This window comes from Artibeus jamaicensis, unplaced genomic scaffold (genome assembly GCF_021234435.1).
Source record: "Artibeus jamaicensis isolate MK-2021 breed Jamaican fruit bat unplaced genomic scaffold, CSHL_Jam_final scaffold_1283, whole genome shotgun sequence".
NCBI classification, from domain to species: Eukaryota; Metazoa; Chordata; class Mammalia; order Chiroptera; family Phyllostomidae; genus Artibeus; species Artibeus jamaicensis.
This window is the reverse complement of record NW_026522028.1, coordinates 4,824,680-4,846,979: the sequence shown is the minus strand read 5'-3', so window position 1 is coordinate 4,846,979 and position 22,300 is coordinate 4,824,680. Positions and strand designations below refer to the sequence as shown.

The 22,300-nt window shown below is 37.8% G+C and overlaps 1 protein-coding gene across 4 annotated transcripts in view; it reads right to left on the bottom strand.

Annotated features, from left to right (window-relative positions):
* Positions 1 to 22,300, bottom strand: part of DMD (dystrophin) — a 1,990,869-nt gene that overhangs the window by 787,316 nt on the left and 1,181,253 nt on the right. For all 4 annotated transcript variants that reach the window (XM_053655812.1, XM_037127036.2, XM_053655810.1 and 1 more), the window contains one exon: positions 4,337 to 4,512. In XM_053655812.1, coding sequence (XP_053511787.1) covers positions 4,337 to 4,512 — 176 coding nt within the window. The remainder of the gene's footprint in view (positions 1 to 4,336; positions 4,513 to 22,300) is intronic.

The following is a 22,300-nucleotide window of genomic DNA, read 5'->3' as shown; positions in this document are numbered from 1 at the left end:
TAGAATATCCATTTCCCTTTGTAAAGGGAATCCCCCTCTCCCCTTTCCTGGACCAGGAATAGATGACTTTTATCACTGGCCACAGCATCGTCTTGAATCTGCATAAAGAAACCTTACTAAAAATAAAAATGTAAAAAAAAAACCTTAATGAAATGTTCCTTATCTTCCATTAGTTTTCCTCATATACTTCATTTACCTTCCTACAATATATCAGCCCTCGAAGCACAAATCTGTTTTCCTTCATCTTGGCCTGTCTCTCTAATTTATCACGCTTTGTTAAAATGGTATATAGCTCTTAAGCCTACCACTTCTTTGGGGATTTTACCTCTACTCCACAAAGCCCCTTATGCCAGAGAAATATCAATTAAGATTTGTATGTCTGTTCTCTTATTAAGGTGTTTTTGTCAGTTTAACTGGCCGACTCTGAAATTAAACCTTAGAGGGTAGGGGAAAAAAGCATTTTTTTTCCTCCCCTACAAAACCACATACAATGCATGCAACATGATGGGATACTAATGGGGAAATTTGGACGTGGGCAGGATATGACACAACACTACAGTATTTTACATTTGTTGAGTATGAGAAACAACTATGGCAATATATGGCCTGGCACTATTCTCAGATGATGAGTGCTGATGTGTTTAGGGTGAAATATAGGAGTATTTGTAACTTGCAAATGTTAAAACAACAAAAAGTATGTGTGCATGTTTAATTGCTTAGAGGAAAGGCAGATCTGAGGGAGAGGGAGAAAGAAAAAAACATATACGGTTAGGTGTTAATTCTTAATTATTGAATCCAGGAGATTAGGAGAAGGAGAGAAGAGTACACGGGTGTTCATTATGCTACATTTTTCCAAAAAGCTTGAAATTTTTCACTGAAAACAGCTGGGAAAAATGTCAAGCAATATTTCTAATCAGGTGACATGCAAATGAAAACTGTTATTCCCCAGTCTATGTTATCACAATAACTGCCTTATCTGTGAAATGGGGAAAGCAGTATCCCACTTGTCTAAAGGGAAAAGGAGAGGTTGCGTCTCAAGGTCAGTGTTTATTGGTAATGGGCTACGATTCAGAGATTTCCCATTGTGGACATTCCATCAGCTGGCTGGCTAGAAATAGTTAAGATCATTCTGATGCTCTGGACCCCACTGGCAAGCTGGTGAAGCCTGAGACTCCTTCTTCGAATACTGTTTGTCAGTGTGTGATACAAAATACATAGGACTCCAAAGGAAACCAATTTTATTGATATATAGTTAAAGCTTACTGGAAAACCAAATGTGTGATATACTAATGCAAGTGATTGTGCATTATTAACACATTAATACGATCTTATGGCAGATCTAATAGCCACTGCTATTAGATAATAGTTTTGATGCAGCAATAAGCATGGACAAGATTTTGAGACAACTCTACCAAATCTAATGAGATATGAAAACATGCGTGATTTCATGAGTACTGCTAGTATTACTCCAGTTTGTTGCCCTTATTCAAAATGAAGGGAATGCTCACTTTCAGTTAGAGGTCAGTGAGATCAGAGGCAATTTTTCCCTCCATTAAAGCTCATAGTACTCCTTGAATTCTATCAAGGGACCCAGGCTTAAAAATCTTCATACACACCCTTGCCTTGTTCTAACCTATGGCTTTCCTTTATGGCTGACAGGGTTTCATTTGCATCTATTTCATTTCCAAAGACAATTTTGGGAGCTAAGCCATCATTAAACTTCTTGCTATCATGCTTAAACCCATAGATGTTATCCAGCTCCTCTGCTACATACATAATTGAGGCAACACTGCATTTTCTATCTTAAACTGCACAGCTAATTGACTATATTTTTTACTTCATTGACTTCCAACATAGCCTAACCTTACTGGACATCCATTGCCATTTGAATTTTTCTGAACACCTCCCTCTCAGATTTCTGATATCTTGCATTTCCAGAGAGAAAGGTTTACAATTGTGTAGCTGTAGTGCTACCAATAGTTTTTGCAGACTTTTTTTTTTTGGCTCACATTATACATGCTCTTTCATTGGTGCATGTGAACTAAGAAACATTCAATATTTCCAACAGCTATACTTAAAAGCTCACTGCAAACTAAGAAAACTGTTGAAACCTTCAATAACCACCTGATTTTTCACTTGTGCAACAAATAACTGCTATTTCCTTCAAACTTCTGCTTGGGTTGTACTGAAAGTACGTCATTGATTAATAATGGCTTCATGAGTATACAATACAGCCTTCCCACAACTGTTAGGTTAACATATTCTTTATATTATTTTGTGTTACTTTATTTGCTGTCGGATGCTTGGAAGTAGCTGTGAGAGTATTGGTAGAAATGGTACTTATATTTTACTACGTTTTTACATTTCATAAAATTCAAATGATACAAAAATCCTGAGGAAGTATACCACAAAACTGATCTCGGTGGAAATTTAAATATGCTAACATTTATTTTTAAAATGTAGCATGAAATAGACAACTCTAAAAGCAGAGTTAGAAAAAAAAACCTCAAGGAAGCTGAGCTTAACTTTTTAAAGCACAAAAGTGCAATATTTAATGTAGGTCAAAATGTTTAAAAGGGAGAAATTATTCTAACCAATTACAGCCAAATCCCTAGTTGTAATTAAGCTACAATTTGTGCAATATTTCACAACAGCGTCAGCATATACCACTTTCTCATAAACTTAGAAGGATCTAAAAATTTAAAGCTTATTTGGCACAACAGGCATATTGCTCTGTCTTCATGTATAAGTTCTAATTTGCATTTGGAAATCAATAACAGCTAGCAAAATTTTAAAGGTTCAGGTGAATAAGTTACCAAAGAAAATATTAATATAATCTATTCAAACACTATGAGTAAGATATTTAAAAGTGAGAAATAACACTTTATATATATATATATATATATATATATATATATATATATATATATATGAAGAAGAAATAAGCCTTTAATCAACTGAACCCACTTTACAAATTTAAGATATTTATTTTTTATAGCATGTTATTGAATTTTTCTTAATTGTTTCATTTCTTAACATCTTGTTTAGACCAGATTGAGCCATGTTCAGAAAGCACATTATACAGGTTTAAACCTGTTCATAGTGTAAACATATTAGTTATTTAAATAATGGGATGGTTGTGCATTTAATAGAAGGATTTCAACTTAGGAGAAAAGTATGTAAGTTTCCCAAGGAAGCAGTTTAACTACAAAGGTTGGGTCTTTATTTTATGTTATCAATATATAAAAGACAGCATTTTTTAAATGAAGATGAAAAAATAAAACTGTTTTTAGATGATGGTCTTATTTTTTAACTTTAGCAAGATTTGCGTGCGTGTTGCGTAGGTCACCTAATGCATCTATTTTGTACCAGAATATAAATTCTCCCTACTTTCTGAATAATGCAACAGGAAGCAAAGGCGGCAAGAGGAGGTGGGCAAAAACAATGGGCACGATTCCAAAATCTTTCTAACACATCCTCACCAAAGACGTTTATCAATGAGTTGTTTTAGCTTTCTGAATATTAAACATTCACCTATTATGTGGATGCAAGGTAGGAAGCCTGGCAATAGAACTGAGTTTGCATTGTTCACAACAATAGTCTCATTTGGTAAATAAAGGCCAAGTTGTCCCTGATGGAACAGGAAATATTAGCACCATCAACTGGAAGCATAATACAAAATCCCATTTATAAAAATATCTATGCCTTCCAACTGCAGCAGCGTGTGTTTGGCTTTTTGTGCCTTCAATGCATTCCCAGGGACAGTTAAATGATGATTGAATTCAATAATAGCCTTTCTGAGATTTTCTTTTCCCCTTTAGATTTGAACATTTCTGGCCCAAGTCCCTCTTCAAGAATGTACTATGAAACGCAGTGGAACTAAACTGTAAATATTACCTGCACGTTTTTTTAGCCTCGCAGTCAGTAGCTGTTTAAACATCTAGCCAAAGAGCCGTCTTTTCTAGCAAACAGTCCTTTATCATTTCCTTTTCTCATCTTCTAAAAAAATTCATTGGTTCTCAGCTTGTGAAAGTTGGAATATACTTATGACATTCATATTTAGACAATCATGTGATTTTTAAAACAGACTTGAAAGTTTAAAGTAGCAGAAAAGCACTTTCCACTTAACTAGCAACAACTACACATTTCAGAAGATGAGAAAAAGAAAGAAAAAAAACCACATCATCGCTATTGATTTACTAGTAACGGACTCCTTAATATTAACACCTTTCACCCTGGTTATCATCTTTCACAAAAATCTTTGTTTTTTAAGGATAGCTCAGATAGCTCTGCTACATCTTAAAATTCCTACTTTATTTCTCATTTGTCACCCTACCTCTTTTTTCTTTCTGCCAGCTGTTTGCAGACCTCCTGCCACCGCAGATTCAGGCTTCCCAATTTTTCTTGTAGAATCCCGGCATCTGTTTTTGAGGACTGTTGACTGATCTCCTCCCCAGTTGCGTTCAATACTCTGACAACAAGGTGCCGCTGCCCAATGCCATCCTGGAGTTCCTGGAAGGTACCGAAAAGGCAAAACAAAAATGAGGCCCCATGTCCTTTTATTTGAGAAAAGATTAAACAATGCGTTACCACACGCGGTGCTGCTGGGAGAGAAAGAAATAATAAAGCTCCACGTGAAAGTTTCTTTATGAAACTGACATGCCTGTATCCAAAGCATATAAGACAGAAAGACACCTTTTATGTGTTAGTTAAAAAAAAAAAAGGCGCCCTCTCAGTTCAGCTCCAGTTTTTATATTTGTAAAGCTTGTCAGCTAGAGGATGGTATAATGTCCTACAAATCAATTAGTTGAAAACCTTCTCAAGAGCAAATTCGATTTCTTGTCCCCACAAGGATGTTCCGTGTTTAATAGTCTATGAACTGTTGTAAAATTTAAATGTGAACAATGTATTTGCATTTCTTAGTGACCGTCGACGTGAGAGGTGGAAAAGAAAGTACATAGTTTAGCCACAGTATTACGGAAAAAATAAGACCCCTAGAAATACTTAACCGCGAATTCATTACTGTATTAGAAGGAAGTTTATTTCAACCTCTGTTTCTATCAATGCGTTTTGGATCCTAAAACTGAAAAATAATTGCTTTCAGGAGCAGCCTATCAAGAAATCTCTAAGGTACAGCAAAAAATTTAAAAATAATCTATAGCCACCAGAACATTCTTATGAATCATTGATGGTGTCGAACTTAAATATGTTCTACTTTTTATCCTGAATGAAATTTTAAAAGTAGAATGTCAGAAAAAATAGTTCCATTAAAGAGACTATTACCAAAAAAAGGGAGGCTATCACAGCCAAATATGCATAGAAACAAAAATGCTTTTTACCATTCTATAAAAATGGCACTCTACCTTTTTTTATAGTTAATCTAGAATTGGTAAAGCAGTTATAGTAACCCATTATTAAATCTGAACTTTAGAAAATGAAAGAACAGGGAAACTTAACATACCTGCCATATTTAAGTCTAGAGGACTCACATATCCTTAGATACTAATGCCATGAAGTCAGTATGCAGAAGGCTGTTCTGATGGATGTTCAGACACCTAATACTCTTATATGCCCCTGTCCCTTGCTTGAGCCAATACCAAGACCCAGGAAACTCCAGAAGATCCTTGCCAAAGAAATGAATGAATGCCTGTCTTCTGAAACTGGGTCAAATCTCCCTTAGACTTGCATTCCCATAAACTACTTGATTTTCTTTTTACTACTATTGGGTAGTATTTTGAATACTAGAACTTTTGGTAGTATAACTTTTGGCAGTTTCAAAGACTCAATAAATCAGCAAGAAGTTATAAGGAGGCCATTATTCCAGGGACACAGTATCTCCCAATGAATATAAAACTATACACAGTTACTGAACAATTCAGAAGCTTTCATGCTGGTCAGATTCTATAGCAAACATGGGGTCTTTCCTGGCCACTAGTTGACTTTCCTCCATTACTTACACCTCTTTGCCACCTATTCAGATCAGTGTTACACATGACATCTTTCTAAGTAATTGGTACATACCCCTTTAAAATAAACTCTGTGTATATTCCTTTTATACTGTAAATTCTGTGAGGTCAGAGATCGTGTCCTAATGCCTAGCACAACATCTGGTACATCATAAGAGTCTGCAGTAAGCATCTTTTGAATGAATACATGGATCTATATAAATAAGTGGGAAAGGACGGGAAGAGGGAGGAATGGAGGTGCTCAGTCTCCTTATCGCCTGCTTCGGAATGTGCATCTAAGCCCCTTCCCTTTGTAGTTTGGAGTTTGGCCCTTCTACCTCAAGGCTGGTGGTTACAGTGACTTTTATGACCCACCTGTAGAATTGACAAAGGTTTTATTATTGCTATTCCTCAGATAAGATATAAAATTGAATAGCTAACAATGAAGCAATCATTTAAAATTGTTAGAGGTAAATCTCATTGATAAAAAGTCTTGAATTAGGGTCTTCAGATTTTTTAATTTTGTGAAAAAAGAGCTCATTAAATAGTCTATTGTTACTTGTGTGAGAAGATTTTTGTAATCAGAAGTATTTACATTGTATGATCTACTTGAGGAGCATTTTCAGTAATAAAGCAAAAGAGAGCAAAATAATGGATCAAAATAGGTAGCCAAATTTTGTACATGGTGTTTTACAGTTAGCCTCTGAGCCTGAAGGAGGTAAATTTGGATTCACAAAATTAAATGTAGAACCTCGACCGACTTTACTCACTTAGTGAAAAATGAATTAATTTTAATTCCATAGCTTTGAAATATTTTAAGTACCAAAGTAATCACTACCAGTGAAATTTACAAGCCTTGATATCACATTAATGTTCTGTTGTCATAGGCATCCTTATCTATTGCTCTGGCAATTAACATCTAGTCTTACTTTGGGGCAGAAAGAAAATCACAATTAAACCTATTGGCTTATTCATCATAGTTTGAAGGCTTATTGTGTTTTGCTTCCATCACTCTTAATATGACTGCATTTCAGACTCCCCTAGGGGGGCTTTTTCAAAATATAAAAGCACAAAATTTCATCTTCAGTGACTGAATCTGACTCTCGGGGGGTGATGGGGAAAAGGTAGACAAAGTAGACACACTCTTAAAGAAAAGGGAGGTGAGAGATACATGGAGGGGCCAGTGAGCAACAGGGGCCTGTTTTACAGTTACTGCATCCCTCTCAACTTCTTGTATGCTTTTGAAATTAAGAAATGTTCCTAGATTATAGAAAATGACACATACATCTAAGTCTTTCAAGTCTGGTCAAATTGAGGGGAGGGCAAAATTACAGACAAGAAAGAACGGCAGCATTTTTATACAGGGAATAATAGGAAAAACAGAGCCTTGTGTATTTTATATGAAAACACGGCAGAAATCTAAGGAGTATGTTTTCAAAACTTGTCCAAACTGTTCGAAAACACACTCAATGGAAAATAAAATCTGACAAATGAAGAAAAAGAATAAGCTCCAAAGTGGTTATGGAAAACTGTACAATGAGCAATTGGATATGCTATGGAGGAGGTAAAGACTTGGCAAAATATTCCAAAGTAGGCAAAATGGGAAAATGGGAGAGATAAAAAAAAATGATTGGTAAGCCCTGGCTGGTGTAGCTCAGTGGATTGAGCACGGGCCTGTGAACCAGAGGATCATAGTTCGATTCCCAGTCAGGGCACATGGTTGGGTTGCAGGCCAGTTCCTGGCAGGGGACATGATACATTGTGTGTCCCCGGCAGAGGCAACCATACATTGATATTTCTCTCCTTCTCTCCTTCCCTTCCCCCCTCTAAAGATAAATAAATAAAATCTTTAAAAAAAAACAAAAAAAAAGTGGAGAAAAAGATCAAGACTGAGGGAAACAGAAAAACAAACCTTCAGGGAACATGTGGATGGGTCAAGAATAGAATTCTGTGATGTTTTAGTCATTTTGTGATTATTTATTTTGAGACAGATTAATCGTTGACTCAGTTTACTCATTGATCACATGAAAATATGCGATAAAATATGAAAATACAGAGGCTTGTGAAACTGCCAGGCAGAATTTTAAGGTGCAATGTCATAAAAACGTGACATTAATCCTTTACCTACTGAGTTACCCCTCTCTGTCCTGCTTCAGATAATGTCCAATGCTTCTCTCTGTCAGTTCCTCGAATTCAAGTAAGAGTCCGAACAGTATCTGGTCATTTTCTCAAAGATAAACAAGTTTGCCTCTCTTGGAATATTTAGAGTACACAGTCATCCTGTCTTCAGAGTTATTCACAAGCTCCAGAAAGTAACTTTCAATTGCTATCAGATGAAAAAATTATGTATGGAAGCAACATAAATGGACAAATGCCCAGGGCACACAGCAGACCCAGCAAGAGGATACATGCAACCTGGCCCATTTGTGCTCTGAGTGATTCTGTCCTGGCAGAAGACCTGGCCACGTGCATGCAGCTCAGGGGAACAGTGACAAGGAGTGACAGATGGCAGGAATGTGGGAAATCGGGGAGTTAAAGAAGAGTTAGAGAGAGACAAGAGGGGAAAATTGTGTATAAAAATAGAAAGGATTGAAAAAAGCGAAAACTGGCTCAGAGAAATGGCAATTTTTGAGTAAAGAATGAAAGATGTAGGAGGCAAGAATCAAGGCCATGGTCAAGAGCCCAGAATGAACTCAAGACTAATGCCTACCTATTAACTACACGATCAAGTCCAATCATGAGCCAGGGAAGGTCTAAAGAGTCTATTCTCTCCTGGTCTTTGCAGCCTGCTCTTCTGCTACTCCCCACTTTCAAACTTAACTCTGACTCCCTGTAAAACAGAATGGCTTTCTGCTTCCTTGACTGTCTCGCTAGGTTTTGCAGGTCAAACTCATTCCTCATCTGTAATGCTTAGCTTAAATATTTCCTGTTCTACGGGGCATTTAAAGAGTCCAAGGCACACTGAGCACCCCTTCACTATTTAGGTACTTATAAAATATTTCCATTTAGTGTCATTCCTTGGTACTTGGTATTCATGTCTGTATCAGACTGAAGCTGAGGATTAAATAATACTGAAGGAGTTGTTTTTCTTCTTTTGGCCATAAAATATGTCTCCAAATTGAAACAGCCTCTCAGACTTGACTTTTATCTAAGGGCATACAGATCTTTTTGTTAATAATTTGCAAACTAGCCCTGGCTGGTGTAGCTCAGTGGACTGAGCATGGGCCTGCAAACCAAAGGATCGCGGTTCGATTCCCAGTTAGGGCACATGTCTGGGTTGCGGGCCAGTTCCCAGCAGGGGACGTATGAGAGGCAACCATACATTGACACTTCTCTCCCTCTCCTTCCTTTCCACTCTAATGATAAATAAATAAAATCTTTAAAAAAATTTGCAAACTAAATAAAGGATCAGTCTCCAATGATCAATCAAAATGGTCCATCAAAAAATAAAATGCAGCTCTGGCTGGTGTGGCTCAGTGGACTGAGCTCAGGCCTGTGAACCAAAGGGTTGCCAGTTCAATTCCCAGTCAGGGCATGTGCCTGGGTTGTGAGCCAGGTCCCCAGTGTGGGGCACAAGAGAGGCAACCACACAATGACATTTCTCTTCCTCTTTCTCCCCCTCTTCTCTCTCTAAAAATAAATAAATCTTTAAAAGCAAATAAATAAAATGCCCTCTTTTAGCCTATTCTTTCTCCTGGTCTTATTTCATTTGCATGTCAGTAAACATTTATTGTGTCCCACTTGTACTAATAATCCTGGAACCATTTTTTTTGTTAATTTGTTACAGAAATTGGAACTAGGAGGTGGGTGTTGTTACATTTCATCTACTACCCTCTTTATATGCTAGTTGTTACAATTCTCCACTTGCTCCTGACAATGTTTGCTATAAAAGAATAATGATAATTCCTTCTGAAACCAGAATTAGACTGTTCCTTTTCTAAAGCAAACATCCTACCAATAAACTCAAGGACAAGTATGTACAGTAGTAATTTTGTTTTTTAAAAAAGTGGACATTTACGGCCCTAGCTGGCATAGCTCAGTGGATTGAGCACAGGTCTGTGACCCAAAGAATTGTGGTTCGATTCTGTCAGAGTACATGCCTGGGTTGCAGGCCAGTACCCAGCAGGGGACACACGAGAGGCAACCATACATTGATATTTCACCCTCTCTCCTTCCCTTCCCCTATAAAGATAAAGAAATAAAATCTTTTTTAAAAAAAGTGGACATTTACCTAATATGAATTTCCTTTGGATGTGTTTATCTGATCCGCATCATAATGATATATACATTCATTATTACCCCTGCTGTTAACCTGATGCTAAATGAATTCATCATAAAGTGCTTTAAACACTACATGCTTTGTAAGGTTATCTCAGGATTCTGGTTTCTTTCCTTCCCAAGAAGTAATTCCCTGAACAGGAACAAACAAAAAACACATTAAAAAAAATGCAAAAACAGCCCTGGTTGGTGTAGCTCAGTGGATTGAGCATAGACTGTGAACCAAAGGGTCACCGGTTTGATTCCCAGTCAGGGCACGTGCCTGCGGGACGTGCCTGCGGGCCAGGTCCCCAGTAGAGGGCATGCAAGAGGCAACCACACACATTGATGTTTCTCTCTTTCTCCTTCCCTTCCCCTCTCTCCAAAAATAAATAAATATATTTAAAAAATGATTCTGTCATCTTAAAAACAAAACAAAACAAAACATATATTCCTCAATTTCAAGCAGAGACTCTAAAGGGGGAGAAAATGTATATGTGTTAAGTCTCTGCCGTTGGGGATCTGAAGCTGAAGACTGCAAGTTAAATCTGCCCTCAGACATGCTTGGGCATTAGAATTTTAATCGTTTGAATGCCTTTTGGTGGGCGATGCATCTATTTTGCCATTCTCTGGAGGCATTTAAATCAGTGGCCCCTGCTTTAAAGAAAACTATTGTTATAAAGGACAAAACTTTGCTCAAGTTAATGGGTTTTACTTTGTTAAAAATCAATGCTAGGCCTCTCTAGGTTCACAGATTTCTTCAATCCTTCTTGGCTTCTAAATTATTCATCAGAACTTCAGGAGAACAACCTGGGAACATGTAAGAGCTGTTTTTCTCTCCATTTACTTAGATTTGTTAAGAAAACAAATTGACCTTTCTCTGATCAAAAAGAGGTTCTTGTCTGGGACCACGCTTGCTTTCTTATAAAGTGATCCTGGTAATTGAATGCACAGCTTAGACCTAAAATTCTTTCTACATAATTACTAGGATGGTTTTGAAGATGCGTGAGGTATTTTATCATAGAACATGTTGCACACAAACAAAGGATGCTGGCTCTGAGGAAAGAAAACTTGAAAGGAGATACAGATCATTTTCAAATTCCTTATTCTTTCTAGAGGTATTATATCAACTTGGAGCCACACGCATTTATTCAAAAGCCTTCTGGTGGGTACAAAAGATGTGGCAAGTGCTTGGAAAAAGTAACAATATTATTCTTCAAAAGCAAGGTGCTGTATAAATGGAATTTATTAAGGTTTATTCTCATTGGCTCTGAAAAGCTATAGTTCCATATTGGTACTTGCAATACTTATCAAGTATTTTCTCTCTTTGTTTTTCTAGTAAGCAATGTTTATGACTTCCCCCAGAATTTTATTTTATTATGTTTACTCTTGTTCAAGTACAGCTATCTCCATTTTCATCCCCAACAATCCCCCCACCCCGCTCGTTCTCACCTCCTAGCCTTGATCCTATCCCCCTTTGGCTTTGTCTGTGTGTCCTTTATACACGTTCCTTGAATGACTCGTTTGTTGATGAAACCACCATTGATTAAGTGTCTCCTATCAGCCAAGCACTATTATGCTAGGTGCTGGTCATAACAGTTGGCTGCAGAAGAAGTGGACTGGAGAAGCTCTGGAGCAGAAGTAGGGAGACCAAATAGGAGAGATTAATGCAGCTAAGGTGAGGAGAGATGGTAGTGTGGACTGGGGAGGCAATGCTGGAAACAGAGGAAGTGGATGGACCCAAGTGATACTTGGGAGGTGAACAGGTAGAATTTCACCATTCACAGGAGATGTGAGTGAAGGGAAGGCTATCACCTGGGCAGGTAGGTGGAGATACTGGACTCAACCTCTGAGGGAAATTACAACTGAAATGTAACTGAGATCCTTCTTGGCAGAGCTGAGTTTAAGATCTGTGATATGGGTTTGACTTTGAATGTAGGTAGATTCTCCATTTTCATTGAAAACTCTGTGGATAACTTCAGAGGTACCATTCATAATCTACCTGTATTTTGGGACTTCCTGACTATTTGCATCACAGTTGCTATATAAGAGAGAGGATTAAAGTTGTCATTGACCCTTGCTGTACATATCTCTAGAAAAGTCTACCTTTGTTTTCATTTGCTGGCAAAGAGATCAATCAGTCTTTCGATGCACGCAATGTAGAAAGTTGAGAGGCAGTTTGATTCCCCACAACAACTGAGAGAACTATTCTCATGAAGCTGCTTGTATCTACCCATCTTCACTTCTGCCCATCCACTGTTCAAAAAAAAAAAAGAAAACAACACTCAAAGGCCATAAACACACTGGAAAGAACAGGATGGCCTTTTCCAATGTGATAGTTTTTGCCGAAATGCACATTCTGGGGAGCTTGCCAGTGGGCCAGAGTCACTCTTGTGTATAATAAACCTGGGAGATGTCACTGGCTTCAGTAACTCACCACTGTGCCACTATTGTGTCTATTTCTTTCTAGCTCTCTCTCATCCTTCTCTTCCTCTGTCTCTCCTCCTTTCTTTCTCATGCACTGATTCACTGGTTCACCTGTTTGATCTGGCTACATACTGCATGCCTCCTTGTCCTCAGGCACAGAGTAGGCTACTGCGGAGAGGCATCCCCATCCCATTGGTTTATTTCCACATCTGCATAGGCCACAGCAGAAGGAAGGGCTGCAAGAGGGTCACTGCCTTCAAGCGCCTGCTCGATGACCATAATCAAAAAGAACCCATGGGATGTGTGTGTGGTGTATTAGTCACGTACAAGGCAATTTTCAAGGCAGCTTCTAGAGTTGGCAAGCCAGGGGTTGGTTAGAAGAAGGGGGAGAAGAAGAAGGGAGAGAAGACAGAGTGAGCAGCTGTGAGCAGCCTAGGCTGGGAAGCAGAGTGAGGCTTGGTCTCCTGGGATTCGCTAACATAGAAATGGAGATGCCGTGAGATGTCCTGGTGGTGGCCTGGAATGATTCCGTTTCATGATGAATCCATTGTATTCCTTTGTAAACCATTTGATGAAGTCAAAAAATAAAAACTAAAAACTTTTAACCCTGGCTAGTGTAGCTCAGTGAATTGAGCACGGGTCTATGAACCAGAGTATTGCAGTTTGATTCCCAGTCAAGGCACATGCCTGGGTTGCAGGCCAGTTCCTGGCAGAGGACACACAAGAGGCAACCATGCGTTGATATTTCTCTCCCTCTCTCCTTCCCTTACCCTCTAAAGATAAATAAATAAAATCCTTAAAAAAATTAAAAAAAACCCAACTTTCCCCAGATGTGTTGCTCAGAATTGGATTGCTTTCATCAACACAGTGTGGGGCAAAGGAAGGTTGATAGTTGTGAGTGTGCAACACACAGTTTACTCTTTTATCCTTATTAATTATTGTATTATTTTCCATATGAATAACTGTAAACCTACTTTTGCCCCACCCTGTATTATCTGTAAGCCTAGTAGTCATAGCCCCTCCATTTCCCTCCTGATCGCCCCACCCACCTCATTAGCATCCACCTTCCTAGTCCTGTACCTACCATGACTTCTGTTAACCCATTCAACATATCTGTGATAGCCGTGCAACTGTAAAACAACACATTGTGTGTGCGCTTAAAAATGGACATTTAAATAAACAGGGCGGAAGACTAAAAAATATACCCATGGGCAAAGGTGGTTTAAAAAGATATTACAGGAAATCTCACTTGCCCCTTAACGAACCCCTTCTCTTCTGTACTCAAAGGGATTCTATGGGCTTTAGCTGTGACATAATCTCTAAATGACTGTTCCAGATAGGTAAACTTTCCAATGCAGATAAGTATTCTCCTCAATGTGATTCCCTCCAATGACCACTTAGGTAGCCGCTCTCCATCTGGGGCCTTTACAATGGTAAATAAGCTTGTATTATCCTGTCAATACTCGATTTCACAGAGGAGAGCCTAGCAAGCAAATGACCACATATGATGCTGGATTATATCACCCAGCTGTGGAGATGCTACATGAATGAGATAAATTGTTTCATTGTGCGATGGTGTGTATAACTATGTGTGTATACGTTTATGTATCTGAGTTTGGGGAGAAGGTAAAAAAAGGAAAGAGGCTGTGGTAATTAAGATTATAAATGCCTGAGGGGAGTTTTTCCCATTCTTTGTATTACCAGACACTGCTGGACACTCCTTACCTCAAAATATTTGTTGATAAATTGAGCACAAAAGCAGGCAAGAGATCACGGTGCTCTTGGATGGTTTCCCATTTGAGAAAGGTTCAAAGTAAAAATCTGAAATATGCACAACACTCTAGTATGGAAGAGAGACATGAAGAAATAATTGTGTTTTATGAAAGTCTCACCTCTTCCCACAAATAACAAGTTATCAAGGTAAGGTTTAGTTTCTCAGGTCCTGGAGAATGTCAAAGCCCAGAAATAAGATAAAGAGGGAGAAAGAACAGATTTCTGTGTTGAACATCAACTAATTGATTTTAAGTATTTAGCTTTGACTATGGACCCCCCCCCCAGACATCAACTAAAAATCTACCTCTAAGCACATGTTGGGTCTCACTAAGCCTTGCACAGCACTCTTGCCAGTTTACACAGGCATTAAACACAAGCTCCTCCTTTTTTTTAAAGCCTTCAAGGGCTTTAAAGTCTGAGGTTGGCTTTCTTATTCTCTAACTCATTATCTATTGTACAATAATGCTCTCCTTCTATAGAATTATAGGAAGAGGAAAGATGATTTAAAAAATCGTGGATCTTTTGTTGAGGGAATACATACCTCCCCTGGAAATCAGACAGATCAGGCACAAGAATGGATTCTCTCCATTGTTAGCATATCCGTACAATAGCAACAACTTGCATCTTACTGCACTATGTATTGTACAAACCAGAGGGACCTCAGAATACAACAGCCAGAGCACTTAAGCCTTCTGTGAAAATGTCCAGGATTATCCACATGAATGCCTAAATGGTCAGAGATAGTTACAAAGAGGGATGAAAACCAGCTATAGTGGTTTGGACTTCCCTGTAAATCTAATTTGTGTATTGGAAAAGGTTCCATTATCAACTGTGAACACCTACGCAGTCATCAATGGTTAATGCTTTCTAAATTTCTGACCTATAGTGAAGCTTCCTTCTTAACTACTGCCTAGCATTTCATTCGTCTTCATTTGACCTCGACCTCAGAGAAAATGTTTTCGAGTCCATATTAACATCATTCTCAAGCTGGTTTCTTTTCTTGATGTCACTCTTGGTTTAAATGATACCTGTATGCTCCCAATTACCAGGCTGGATACTACCATTTCATCTGTGTTTTATCCCGTCCTTTTCCCTAATCCAAGTGCTGCTGTTTCTGTTAGAGCTCTTGCACCAGTGATTTCATCATATCGCTTTCTCCCCAGTCTGATTGTTCCCACACTTCACCTGTGTTAGTAACACAGCCTCCTAATTATTTTTTAAAAGATTTTATTTAGTTAGTTTTAGAGAGAGGGAAAAGGAGGGAGAAAGAGAGGAAGAGAAACATCAATGTATGGTTGCCTCTTGTACACCCCCTCCTGGGGATCTGGCCCACAACCCACTGGGAGTCAAACCGGTGACCCTCTGGTTCATAGTTCTGTGCTCAATCCACTGAGCCACACCAGCCAGGACATCCTTCTAATTATTTTCCCTCAACCCTTGTCATGACAAAACAGCCTAGATATTCCAGGTTAACCCTCCTGATGGACAGTTCTGGTGGTGAATTTCTTGCTCAAACATTTATACTGAATCCTTAGTACCTGCCTCATGAAGTTTAGGTAACATTCAGAACCTCGTAACATTCCTGAGAGAAACCTTCGTAAACTTCTCAGAATGACTCTCTAATATTCATTTGTGCTACAGTGCAACCAAACAACCCACAGGGATACTTTGGCCATTCCCCAGGTCTTTGCGAATTCCCTCTCCATTATGAATGTCCTCGCTTCTACTTCTGGAATCCACTTCAATCCCCTAGATTATGAGCTAGTCACATAGAAAAAGCAAGCATGAAAAATAAATTACATGGCAGAGTCTGAATATTACCATCAAGTATCTTGCCAGATTGCAATGATGAAGTAAATTTAATAGGTTCAAATTTTATATAAGAATAAACTTCCTCCCCTTCCAAATAAATCTGTTTTATCTTATGCAAATTTTACTTCTATTAAGAAATAGGAACAATATCACTTTCAAGTACTTTTATCTCTTTTCACTTAAACACTACCGTATCCGTGTTAACAATGAAGGCATCCAACAGATGTTAATTTTTTCTCATCCACTTCAAAAAGTATATATAAATGTTTCTCATGCAAGAAAGGAACTGCAAGAAGCTGACCGCCAAACCTCAGTCATGTGCAGACAGAATGTAAAAGGGTTCAGAAGACTAATCAGGTTATGTGGGGGCAGACTTAGTAAACCATCTGGGATATTATACTATTTGCCCTTTTGTCCCCCCACACAATGATCAATTTTGACAATCTATAAGACAGGTAAAGCAATGCCTGTCTTTTGGGAAAGTGTGTGTGTTTGTGTGGTGTAGTATGTTTATTTCATTCAGAGCAGGGTGGTGGGGAGGGAACATAGTGATCCCATGATCTTAAATTTTAAAAAATGCCTCAAGAGCCCTGTGAGGCATTCAAGAATAAAATTTTGACAGTGCAATAGCAAATGATCCAAAGGAGTATTTTTAGAAAGGGTGGTGTATGACACGATGCATGTCACTATACAGAAGTCCTCAAATGAGCTCAGATTCTAAAAGTGTATGGACGTGGGATGCAATGAGGGACACATAAATGAGGGCAAATGGGAAGATGTTTTCTAAAACTTTTTTGTATATTATTGATTTTAGAGAAAGAGGAAGGGAGAGAGAGAAGCATCAATTTGTTGTTCAAGTTATGTATGCATTCATTGGTTGCTTCATATATGTGCTCTGACTGGGAATCGAGCCCTTAACTCTGGCATATAGGGACAACGCCCTAACCAGCTCAGTTACCTGGCCGGGGCCCAAATGGTAAAATACTACAAAGGACAAAATCAAACTCTATAAACAGTAAGGAAAAGCTGAGCCTGGAATTAAATGAGACTTGTGATAATGTTAAAAACAACACTCAGCCCCTTTCACTTCCATTTAGAGACAGAAGAATGTTAAAGACACAGATTCAAGAGGGGAGAAGGTTGGAGATAGAGATGATAGAGAAAGCAGAACTGCTCAGCTCCTGCGCTCGTCTGCTCTGTCAAAGGGAATGTTCATCAGACTGGCAAAGCCATAACTGCGGGAGGAAAATGAGCCCAGACTAGGGGAGGGAATTTTAAAAGAGTACCTTGCTGCTCTAAATGAGCTACAGTCCCTGGCTACAGACTGATATATTCCAGGGAAACAAGAGGGCTTGCACAGTGCAGTCCTACTGCAGGCAGTGGTCTTGGGGGAGCTACATGGAGATGGACAAACACCATCCTGGTTTTCAAAAATGGGAAAAAGTCACTGAAACCGGTTTCCATCTATTCCTGCTAAAGAGCATTCCTGGCCGATTGGACTAGGAGTGAACAAACAGTAGTTCACAAAGTCAACGTGAGGCAGCCATTTGGGTTTGCATGACCACCTGTTCCCATGGCGGGCACACGTGCCTGTGTTTGTGGTTTAATCTGTTTTGCAATATGAAAACTGAATTTCACAGTTCTAAGCCACTTAAAATATCTTCTCATTTCAGAGAAGAAAAAATTTCCCCCAGTTCCTAGAGTGAAGTCACTAAAGTTAAGTACTTCAGTTTCTTCTATGAGGATCAACATAAGGTGCCTATGACCTGAACAAGTTCAAGGACCTCTGGCTAATAATGACAAGAGACAAAGATCTGATGCAGAAACCGTTCTGTATATGAGACAGCAAAAATATATTGCCTTTATGAAGACCAGAGCAACTGAAAATTAAGAGGCAGAGGGATTGAAGAATCTCTTTAGGAGGGAGCTTTCTGAAAAGAGGCATGTTGGACTCAGACTCCATGAATGTCAAAAAAAAATTAAATGGGCTCTCTGGTAGATTAGATTATCAGTGATTTTAATTTGTTTGCTTGTTTTTCATCATTCTGAATATCTTTCTACAATGAAAAAGTATACTTATTTAATCAGGAAAAAATGCTATCTTCATTTGGAAAATAAACTGTATAATCTTATCCAAACATATATTTTACCTGTATTTTTTACTTCAGAGGGAGAGAACAAACAAAATAGCCTTTCCCAATGGTATATTTTAATTGTTCAACTGTGATATTTTTATATAACATAACCTCATTGCACCCCACTAAGATAACAGCACTGGTGAGTACAGTTCACTGCATTATCTGGTCAAATAGATGCTACTAAAGATACTTATGGATACAGCCCTGTGTCATGTACATAATACATCAAAAATCATTAAATAATAACAATAATAATAATATATCACTTCTGAAGTAATGTTATTACATGCTTCCAATATCATTTGACAGCTTCCTTTAATGGCATTTTTCTACATATCAGTTTTGAATAAATCCGTATCTTAGCACGAAAAAATCAAGGGTGAAGGATCATTAAAAATTCTATAGATTCAATTTCCTTGATGCCCTACAAACACGCCGCCTTTCAGAAAAACAGACAAAAACTCAAGTGAGGACTACTTAGAACAATCATGGCAAAGGTATTTTAGTAAAGTAGCTGGAAACAGCTCTACTTTTGTTTTGATATTCAAAAGAAAAAGCAAATAAGGCCTGTCATGATTTGGAGGCATTTCTTCAGAACTCCCACTTTCCACCATCCTTTCCCATGCTAATGTTCCCCCCTCCTTATCCTTGGCCTTAATATAAAAACTTTAGTCTGTATCTCCCATGGTTCCATTTTTTTCCATTAATATTTCATTTTATAGTTTGAAATTTTGTTGTACACTATCTCAAATCCTTTGTGGATTAAAGAAGGGTAGAAATCAATAAAACCTAAAACTCAATTTGCTTCTTTAAATAAGCATTTTGGAAGTTTTAATCACTAAAGACAAACAAAAATATGATTCATTTTGTTTTGTTTTCTACATTTAAAGCAATAACACTTTCTCAACGTAAAAAGAATGCTGTGAAGAAAAGGAAGAGGTTCGATCTGAGACATTTACAGTGTATTACAGATCAGCAATCAGTTAAGTGTCTACCTACTAATCTTTCCTGATATGACCCTTTGTTCAAACCAGGAAAGGCATTTGTCATTCAGAAAATCTGCATGGCCAAGAAAAACAGGCCGTACGGATTTTATCTGTACAGAAAAAATAGGAAAAGATATTGTTTACTGTTATCATATAGAAAATTTTCAGTATCATCCAGATATTTCCTGTTATCATCCAGAAAAACAGACCAAGATGTTATTTTGCTAAGAGAACTATTCTAGTTATCTTATTGTGATATCTTATTCATATATTTTAGAAAGTACCGCTGATGATTATTTTATTTGAAACTCACACAAATACATGGTTTAAGACAAAAATGTGTTATTATCCCCATGTTAAGGATGAGAAGTTGGTGGTGATGGTTTCACCAATGCGTACCTATCTCCAAAGTCATCAATAAATATATATAGCTTTATATATGCCAATCATACCTCAGTCAAATGCTTAAAAAAAGAGGCAGATTTGGCAGCCTAAATTACTTGTCTAAGTCATCCTGTAGGTATCAGATAGAAGACCGGGCTGCAGATGATCATCACATTTCAGAGATGCCTAGTACTAAGCATTACCTTCCTTCTGACTCAGGTATTTAGCTATGACAGAGATAGGCGCTGACATAAAAAGTAGGAAATACACAAAATTGAAAAAACTGTATACACATTTGAATTGAGGAAAGAATATATCAAATTTCTTTTCCTTGGGAGAGTAAGCTTACTTGATATGGGTTTAATTACTAAGCTATTGTGTCTTTTTTGATAACATCTGTGTATTCGAGTAAATGCAATCATCATGTGAAAAAATAATATGGACCAGAGTAATGAGAAACACCCACCCAGAATATGATTGAAGCTAGTGTAGAGAGGACCACAGCAACCCTAGACTAGATTACACATTCCTGTAAAGCTGCTGTATTAGAATGTCATACTGACACGATTCTTGATAATGGATTTAATAGTCCAAGTATGCATCACGAACAGTTGTGTAGAGTTCACTGCATCTAATTTTGTTTCCCTTTCAAACAAGAAGGTGAATGATGCAATTGCAGTATTTTTTTCGGTTAAACTTAATGAAAATTCTGTCCACTCTCAATCAAATAGATCTTTTTTGTTGTCATTGTCCAAACAAATATGCTCAAAAGTAATTTATTTTTTTAATGGAAAAGCCCTGTACTAACATTATGAAAAAACACAAACAAGGCTCTAATGTCTTTCGGATGCAGTTGCTAGCAAACCTACACCAGAGGGTAGGGGAAGCTTCATCCTTATATTTATATTATTGAGGTTATGGGGACAGACCAGATGCTGTACAGATGGACAGGTTTTCACACTAGCATCTTACAGTAAGCAATACTGGCCAATATTCAGAATGGAAATATGCACATACCTTTCTCTCTGTTAAAATAGAGGTTTGATGAGGCTCATTTGAAATGCTGATGCAACAGTTGATGTCTACCCACACCAACAGTAATGTGTCATGATGTCTTAAGTCATAATGTGATACTGATAGGCCCAAGAAACCACATAGCATGCCATGAAAACAAATGATATGTGAATAATAATTTCATTTCCTAAGTATTTAAAATCATATTTCCACCCTGGCTGGTGTGGCTCAATGGACTGAGCACCAGCCTGCAAACCAAAGGGTCGCCAGTTGGATTCCCACTCAGGGCACATGCCCGAGTTGCGAGCCAGGTGCCCAGTAGGGGGCGTGTGAGAGGTAACTGCATATTGATGTTTCTCTCCCTGTTTCTCCCTCTCTAAAAATAATAAATAAAATCTTTAACAAAATAAAATCACATTTTAATGCTGACCATAAAAACCAGAAACAATGTGAACAAATAAATGTAGTAATAAATTATTATTTCTTTCAAAAGAAAGCTCACAAAAATTACAATAAAGAAACTCAGAATAGACCATAAACATTAACAATTTTATATTCTCCTCTTCATAATTCAGCATATGAAGCTAATTTAGCTGAAGCTCTGCCATTCCTCACTGGAAGCCAAAAACAAAACTTCTGCATGATGATTGAGAAGTCTTCGCACATCGTAAGACATTCTCTATTTGCCAATTCTAGCAATATTTCTTTTAAAATGTCCCACTCCTGAGATGAATAATTTTGGAAAAGAAATTGCTTTGAAAATTCCACAGCGTATTTTTAATATGAAAATCAACATTAGGGAAAATATTTATGTTGCCCCTACATAACCTCTGTAATATAAATCAATCTGGGCATGGTCAAACAACAAACACACAGATATGTGTACATACAAACACAGTGGTAAAGTCTATGAAGGGAAAACACGAGATGCTGTTGAGAAGCGTGGAGGACATGGCCAATGACTGGAGAATCATGTTTCAGGTGGCCTGCAAAGGCTTTGGCAATGAGGTTGTTGAAATGGGAAATGTGCAAAGCATGACAGTTAATGATCTACATGATGGAGGAACTAGGCTGTGTAAGGTCGCTGGGAAAGAAAGGGTTTGAACTATGTAAGCAAAAAGCTGAAAGAAAACAAAACTAGCTGGAGCCCCTTAGGTGCAAGGAGAGTGGCGGGAATTGAATTGAAATGAACAGATTTGTGAACAAGGATGGTCATTGCCACGAATCTAACTTGGAAACAATTCAAATGTCCAATAATTTGAAGTACAGTTAATTATTTACAATCATAATTTGGATTTTTTATATTGCCTTTTATTTTTTTGTTTTGTTTTTAGAGTGATCATTTATAACTTGATGGTGTACTGTCAAATACAAATCTTTTCTTAATGGATAGGAGGACTTTTTCTTTAAATAAATCTTTTAAAAATATATCTGAAAACATAGCCTGAAAAAACTGTCCTTTATTCTCTTAAGCCATTTAGTTTTTTCATTCTTTATTGTTGTTCAAGTACAGTAGTCTTCATCTTTCCCCACCTCTCCCCCATCTTGGCCTTAAAAAAATGAA